General features: G+C 36.0%; 1 protein-coding gene across 3 annotated transcripts in view; it reads left to right on the forward strand.

The window, feature by feature from the left end:
• bard1 (BRCA1 associated RING domain 1) overlaps positions 1–8291 on the forward strand; it is a 54903-nt gene extending 46612 nt beyond the window's left edge. For 2 of the 3 annotated variants that reach the window (XM_061879996.1, XM_061879998.1), the window contains one exon: positions 7904–8291. In XM_061879996.1, the coding sequence (XP_061735980.1) occupies positions 7904–8248 (345 nt within the window). In that variant the 3' untranslated portion in view covers positions 8249–8291. The remainder of the gene's footprint in view (positions 1–7903) is intronic. The other variant, XM_061879999.1, reaches the window with a different exon arrangement.
• Positions 8292–8649: the final 358 nt, after the last annotated feature.

Here is an 8649-nt window from a genome sequence, read left to right on the forward strand (position 1 = left end):
CGCTTTGACACTACTTCCACATTTACCCATTCACACACTGATGGAGGGAGCTGCCATGCAAGGCGCCAACCAGCACCCATCAGGAGCAAGGGTGAAGTGTCTTGCTCAGGACACAACGGACGTGACGAGGTTGGTACTAGGTGGGATTTGAACCCGGGACCCTGGGGTTGCGCACGGCCACTCTTCCACTGCGCCACGCCGTCCACAGTTCGTTCACATTAAACAATAATAATAATAAATTATAACATATATAATATATGAATAATATAAATATATTTTACATATATTCTACATTTAAATGCAGTCAAGAAGGAACATATCAATCAATCAATGTTTATTTATATAGCCCCAAATCACAAATGTCTCAAAGGACTACACAAGTCATTACGACTACAACATCCTCGGAAGAACCCACAAAAGGGCAAGGAAAACTCACACCCAGTGGGCAGGGAGAATTCACATCCAGTGGGACGCCAGTGACAATGCTGACTATGAGAAACCTTGGAGAGGACCTCAGATGTGGGCAACCCCCCCCCTCTAGGGGACCGAAAGCAATGGATGTCGAGCGGGTCTAACATGATACTGTGAAAGTTCAATCCATAGTGGCTCCAACACAGCCGCGAGAGTTCAGTTCAAGCGGATCCAAGACAGCAGCGAGAGTCCCGTCCACAGGAAACCATCCCAAGCGGAGGCGGATCAGCAGCGTAGAGATGTCCCCAACCCATACACAGGCGAGCGGTCCATCCTGGGTCCCGACGAGCGGACCATCCTGGGTCTCGACTCTGGACAGCCATGGTCATCGGACCGGACCCCCTCCACAAGGGAGGGGGGGACATAGGAGAAAAAAGAAAAGAAGCGGCAGATCAACTGGTCTAAAAACGAGATCTATTTAAAGGCTAGAGTATACAGATTAGTTTTAAGGTGAGACTTAAATGCTTCTACTGAGGTAGCATCTCGAACTGTTACCGGGAGGGCATTCCAGAGTACTGGAGCCCGAACGGAAAACGCTCTATAGCCCGCAGACTTTTTTGGGGCTTTGGGAATCACTAATAAGCCGGAGTCTTTTGAACGCAGATTTCTTGCCGGGACATATGGTACAATACAATCGGCAAGATAGGCTGGAGCTAGACCGTGTAGTATTTTATACGTAATTAGTAAAACCTTAAAGTCACATCTTAAGTGCACAGGAAGCCAGTGCAGGTGAGCCAGTACAGGCGTAATATGATCAAACTTTCTTGTTCTCGTCCAAGGTTTCTGAGATGCATTACAACATTATAAAGTCAAGTAGAGGAGGAACAACAGATCCCTTCCCCATCAACAACAATGCTAATCAAGCAGCCTTTGTGAGACTTTACTTTGGGAAAAATGATGATCCAGAACTTTGTATTTTTGAGCCCGAACACAAAGAGGATGAGCGATAGGTTTTAGAAGCCGAGTGCTAAAGGGATGTAGCTGTATTGTGACACTGTAGCATCCGCAGCCTTGCTAGGTGCTAAACATATAAACACGTGGGGCGGTATAGCTCGGTTGGTAGAGCGGCCGTGCCAGCAACTTGAGGGTTGCAGGTTCGATTCCCGCTTCCGCCATCCTAGTCACTGCCGTTGTGTCCTTGGGCAAGACACTTTACCCTCCTGCTCCCAATGCCACCCACACTGGTTTAAAAAAAAAATGTAACTTAGATATTGGGTTTCACTATGTAAAGCGCTTTGAGTCACTAGAGAAAAGCGCTATATAAATACAATTCACTTCACTTCACTCACTGTAACATTTCCACTCTCGCTGGGATGGCCACCGTCGGGACGCTAACATAATTCTGTTTAGATGAAGACACAGTCGCAATCCTCACGAAGGGTTGAAAAAAGTTTCCGCAAGTAGCATCTTTTTCTGTCTGGAGCAGCCTGTGGGTCCATGGCCACATGTGTCTGCTAGCAGGTGAGACATGCATGAATTATAATCTACAACTGACTTTGAGCAAGTTTGACACCAAGCAGAAGCAGCTGTCAACAATAGCAGCGTAAGCTAGCATTAGCTCACTGCTATCAATGTGCTGCTAAAATTTGCCATCAGCGTAGGCGCTTAAAATAACAATATCACTCATGTTTGCTTTATTCTCAGGTCACCACATGTATATGGAGTATTGTTGGCATGTAATATATACATAATATATGTCATGTAGTGACATCCATAATAAAATGTATTACATACATGATGTGAGTATATACATAGTATCTAGTAACATTCATAATAACATGTAATGTATACATGATGTAAGTATATATGTCATGTAGTAACATTCATAATAACATGTAATATATACATGATGTAAGTATATATGTAGTATCTGGTAGCATTCATAATAACATGTAATGTATACATGATGTAAGTATATATGTCATGTAGTAACATTCATAACATGTAATATATACATGATGTGAGTATATACATAGTATCTAGTAACATTCATAATAACATGTAATGTATACATGATGTAAGTATATATGTAGTATCTAGTAACATTTATAATAACATGTAATATATACATGATGTAAGTATATATGTAGTATCTAGTAACATTCATAATAACATGTAATATATACATGATGTAAATATATATTTAGTATTTAGTAACATTCATAATAACATGTAATATATACACACAATGTAAGTATATTTGTCATGTAGTAACATTCATAATAACATGTAATATATACATGATGTAAGTATATATGTAGTATCTAGTAACATTCATAATAACATTTAATATATATACATGATGTAAGTATATATGTCATGTAGTAACATTCATTATAACATGTAATATATACATGATGCAAATATATATGTAGTATTTTATGTAGTAACATTCATAATAACGTAATATATACATGATGTAAATATATATTTAGTATTTAGTAACATTCATAATAACATGTAATATATACATGATGTAAGTAAATATGTAGTATCTAGTAACATTCATAATAACATGTAATATATACACACAATGTAAGTATATTTGTCATGTAGTAACATTCATAATAACATGTAATATATACATGATGCAAGTATATATATGTAGTATCTAGTAACATTCATAATAACATGTAATTATATACATGATGTAAGTATATATGTCATGCAGTAACATTCATAATAACATGTAATTTATACATGATGTAAGTATATATGTAGTATCTAGTAACATTCATGATAACATGTAATGTATACCATTCATAATAACATGTAATATATACATGATGCAAATATATATATGTAGTATTTTATGTAGTAACATTCATAATGTAATATATACATCATGTAAATATATATTTAGTATTTAGTAACATTCATAATAACATGTAATGAATACATGATGGAAGTAAATATGTAGTATCTAGTAACATTCATAATAACATGTAATATATACACACAATGTTAGTATATTTGTCATGTAGTAACATTCATAATAACATGTAATATATACATGATGTAAGTATATATGTAGTATCTAGTAACATTCATAATAACATGTAATATATACATGATGTAAGTATATATGTAGTATCTAGTAACATTCATAATAACATGTAATATATACATGATGTAAGTATATATGTAGTATCTAGTAACATTCATAATAACATGTAATATATACATGATGTAAGTATATATGTAGTATCTAGTAACATTCATAATAACATGTAATATATACATGATGTAAGTATATATGTAGTATCTAGTAACATTCATAATAACATGTAATATATACATGATGTAAGTATATATGTAGTATCTAGTAACATTCATAATAACATGTAATATATACATGATGTAAGTATATATGTAGTATCTAGTAACATTCATAATAACATGTAATATATACATGATGTAAGTATATATGTAGTATCTAGTAACATTCATAATAACATGTAATATATACATGATGTAAGTATATATGTAGTATCTAGTAACATTCATAATAACATGTAATATATACATGATGTAAGTATATATGTAGTATCTAGTAACATTCATAATAACATGTAATATATACATGATGTAAGTATATGTCATGTAGTAACATTCATAATATCATGTCATACATACATATACTGTCCATTTCAAGTATATGGTGGTGTATTCATTTCACGGACACATAACGTTCACTTTCCCTTCAACAACATGAAGACTACTAATCATGGCAGACTAGATGAGAGACAACAAAGACTACTTTGATGATCCAGAAACTTCTATTTTTGAGCCTGAAAATAAGGAGGCTGATGTACAAGTTTTAGAAGCTAAACAGATGCAGCTTTAAGTCAAACACTAAGCATCATATAGCAATATTGCTAAGTGCTAAACAAGATATAAAAATATAATAAAACAATCACTTACTGTACAATGTCTGCTCTCACTAGGATAAAGACTGATGGCATGTTTACATCTTCCCCTTGAGATGAACATTTCATCATAATCCTCACAAATGGTTAAAAAAAGTGTGTTTCTTTCTGGCCATCTCCAAGTCGGAGTTGGATGTCAAAGTTAGCAGTCCTCACCCACATGGCGGGAACTAAACCTGTGGGATTATGTCCACAACCTTCTACTATCCAGGTGAGAGACATGCTTTATCATCTATAATAACTTTCACCAACTCAGAGGCCATGCAGCAGCTCAATATGTCAATATAGCAGCATAAGCTAGTTAGCTCTCTGTGATCACGACTTTACTAAAAATAGTCTGTGTTAGCACTTTTAATAACAATATTGCTCATCTTCATATTCAAGTCACCACATGTACATGGACAATTGTTGATGCTTTTTACATGTTTTTAGAGGACTTTATGGGGAAAGTAGTGTACTCCCTTTAGCTGTATTGTTAGCCACCTCATACTCGCCATATTTTACGAATTAGAATGCATGGAAAAATTAAAACGTGTGTTCTTGTCTTATGTAAAATAATTGTGAAAGATTGAGTGCTGCCACAGAGGATCTTTGACTCACTTTCTTGCAGAAGGTCCTTTAAAAGCAGCCCAGTGTTCCTGGGAAGAAAAACATAGAAATATAATGTATTTATGTTATTCATATGTGAATATTGCTGTATAATGGACTGTATTTATATTATTCACATGTAAATAATGCTGTATAATAGACTGTATTTATATTATTCACATGTGAATAATGCTGTATAATAGACTGTATTTATATTATTCACATGTAAATAATGCTGTATAATAGAATGTATTAATATTATTCACATGTGAATAATGCTGTATAATAGACTGTATTTATATTATTCACATGTGAATAATGCTCTATAATAGACTGTATTTATGTTATTTACATGTGAATAATGCTGTATAATAGAATGTATTAATATTATTCACATGTGAATAATGCTGTATAATAGACTGTATTTATATTATTCACATGTGAATAATGCTCTATAATAGACTGTATTTATGTTATTTACATGTGAATAATGCTGTATTATTATACAACATTATTAATAAGCATGTATAATAGACTGTATTATAATGTCATTGATTAATAAGCATGTATAATAGACTATTTATATTTTTCACATGTGAATAGTGCTGTATAATAGACTGTATTGATATTATTCTCATGTAAAAAAATACCTAAGTGATTATTGTCTAGTGTGAGTGAACTGTGTTGCAGAAATTCCCCCAGGGATCAATAAAGTACTTTCTATTCTCTTCTATTCTATTATTTTCTATTCTATTCTAAATAGTAGTCAATGGAAGATGTCAGGCCCAGTACTCCTCAGCTTTCTGGGATGTGGCCCACCACACTATTGAGTTGACTAGGATTGTGGCCCACCACACTATTGAGTTGACTAGGAATGTGGCCCACCACGCTATTGAGTTGACTAGGAATGTGGCCCACCACACTATTGAGTTGACTAGGAATGTGGCCCACCACACTATTGAGTTGACTAGGAATGTGGCCCACCACACTATTGAGTTGACTAGGAATGTGGCCCACCACACTATTGAGTTGACTAGGAATGTGGCCCACCACACTATTGAGTTGACTAGGAATGTGGCCCACCACACTATTGAGTTGACTAGGAATGTGGCCCACCACACTATTGAGTTGACTAGGAATGTGGCCCACCACACTATTGAGTTGACTAGTTGGCCATAGGAGGTGAAGTATTGATTATCCGACATATTTGCCTGGTCAATCCAACAAAGCCAACACAAGTGGTGACATTGATTGTCCCGATGTGGCAAAAGAGATTTCCATTGTTTAGTAGTTCTACTAACGTAAACAAGCTCTTTATTTGCAGGTTGTTGTACTAATATTAACTCTAAGTTTGTTTGTACTTCCATCCCAATGACAGCACCTTGCTGCTAAAAACAAACTTTAGCTGCAAAGTAACGTTTCCTAAAGTCCTGAAAGAACCTACCAAACTTAAGACATCAAAGTTACAACTTTTCTTAAAGTCTTTGAATAACCCACCAAACTTTAAGACATCAAAGTCACAACTTTTCCTAAAGTCTTGAATCCTAAAGTCCTGAAAGCACCTATCAAACCTAACACATCAAAGTCACAACTTTTCCTAAAGTCTTGAATCCTAAAGTCTTGAAAGCACCTACCAAACTCAAGACATTTGAGTTACAACGTTTTTCTTAGTCTTGAATCCTAAAGTCCTGAAAGCACCTACCAAACCTAACACATCAAAGTCACAACTTTTCCTTAAGTCTTGAATCCTAAAGTCCTGAAAGCACCTACCAAACCTAACACATCAAAGTCACAACTTTTCCTAAAGTCTTGAATCCTAAAGTCTTGAAAGCACCTACCAAACTTAAGACATTTGAGTTACAACCTTTTTCTTAGTCTTGAATCCTAAAGTCTTGAAAGAACCTACCAAACTTTAAGACATCAAAGTAACAACTTTACCTAAAGTCTTGAATCGTAAAGTCTTGAAAGAACCTACCAAACTTAAGACATCAAACTAACAACTTTTCCTAATGTCTTTGAAGAACCTACCAAAGTTAAGACATCAAAGTAAAAAGTTCAAGAACCTACCTAACTGAAGACATCAAAGTAACAACTTTTCCTAGTCTTGAATCCTAGTCTTGAAATAACCTACCAATCTTTAAGACAGACATCAAAGTAACAACTTGTTCTAAAGTCTTGAAAGAACCTACCAAACATAAGACATCAAAGTAACAACGTTTCCTAGTCTTGAAATAACCTACCAAACTTTAAGACATCAAAGTAACAACATTTTCTAAAGTCTTTAATCCTAAAGTCTTGAAAGAACCTACCAAACTTAAAGACATCAGAGTAACAACTTTTCCTAGTCTTAAATCCTAGTCTTGAAATAACCTACCAAACTTAAGACATCAAAGTAACAACTTTTCCTAGTCTTGAAATAACCTACCAAACTTTAAGACAGACATCAAAGTAACAACTTGTTCTAAAGTCTTGAAATAACCTACCAAACTTTAAGACATCAAAGTAACAAAGTTTTCTAAAGTCTTTAATCCTAAAGTCTTGAAATAACCTACCAAACTTAAAGACATCAGAGTAACAACTTTTCCTAAAGTCTTGAATCCTAAAGTCTTGAAAGAATCTACCAATCTTAAGACATCAAAGTAACAACTTTTCCAAAAGTCTTGAAAGAACCTACCAAACAAGACATCAAAGTAACAACTTTTCCTAAAGGTTTGAATCGTAGTATTGAAAGAACCTACCAAACTTAAGACATCAAAGTAACAACTTTTCCTAAAGTCTTTGAAGAACCTACTAAACTTAAGACATCAAAGTAACAACTTTTCTTAAAGTCTTTGAAGCACCTACCACAGTTAAGACATCAAAGTAACAAGTTCAAAGAACCTACCAAACTGAAGACATGTCTGGTTTTCTTCCAGCTCCCCCCGCTCTTCGATGGTTGTTTCTTCTTCCTCCTGGGCTCCTTCAAGTCTCTCCGCAAGGAGGAGCTGGCCAAGCTGCTGCGGGAGGCCGGCGGACAACTGCTGAGTCGGCAGCCCAAACCTGACAGTGACGTGACCCAAACCCTGGACTCTGCAGCCTACCACGCCATGCCGGGGTCTGACCAGGCCCTCTGTACTCAGTACATCATCTTTGACCCTCAGGGCCAGCACAAGGTCAATGTGCTCCGACGCGGCAAAGTGTGGTCCGCTCCTTCCTCCTGGATCATCGACTGTATCGCAGCCTTCCAACTACTTCCTGTACCGGACCTTCAATCACTCTAGTCGTCTTTTATTTTGAAACACAATTATTAAATCATGGAAGCCACTTCCACTTCCAGTGTGTATTTGACCAGCAAACAGCCTTTCTTAAAGTTACGGTTGTTGTTCTCCTCACATATGAATAGTCCTTCCTAGAGGAGGAGATCTACCCTGCATGACTGACACCTAGAGGAGATCTACCCTGCATGACTGACACCTAGAGGAGATCTACCCTACATGACTGACACTTAGAGGAGATCTACCCTACATGACTGACACCTAGAGGAGATCTACCCTACATGACTGACACCTAGAGGAGATCTACCCTGCATGACTGACACCTAGAGGAGATCTACCCTGCATGACTGACACCTAGAGGAGATCTACCCTACATGACTGACACCTAGAGGAGATCTACCCTGCAT

The sequence above is a fragment of the Nerophis ophidion genome, linkage group LG19, assembly GCF_033978795.1.
Source record: "Nerophis ophidion isolate RoL-2023_Sa linkage group LG19, RoL_Noph_v1.0, whole genome shotgun sequence".
NCBI classification, from domain to species: domain Eukaryota; kingdom Metazoa; phylum Chordata; class Actinopteri; order Syngnathiformes; family Syngnathidae; genus Nerophis; species Nerophis ophidion.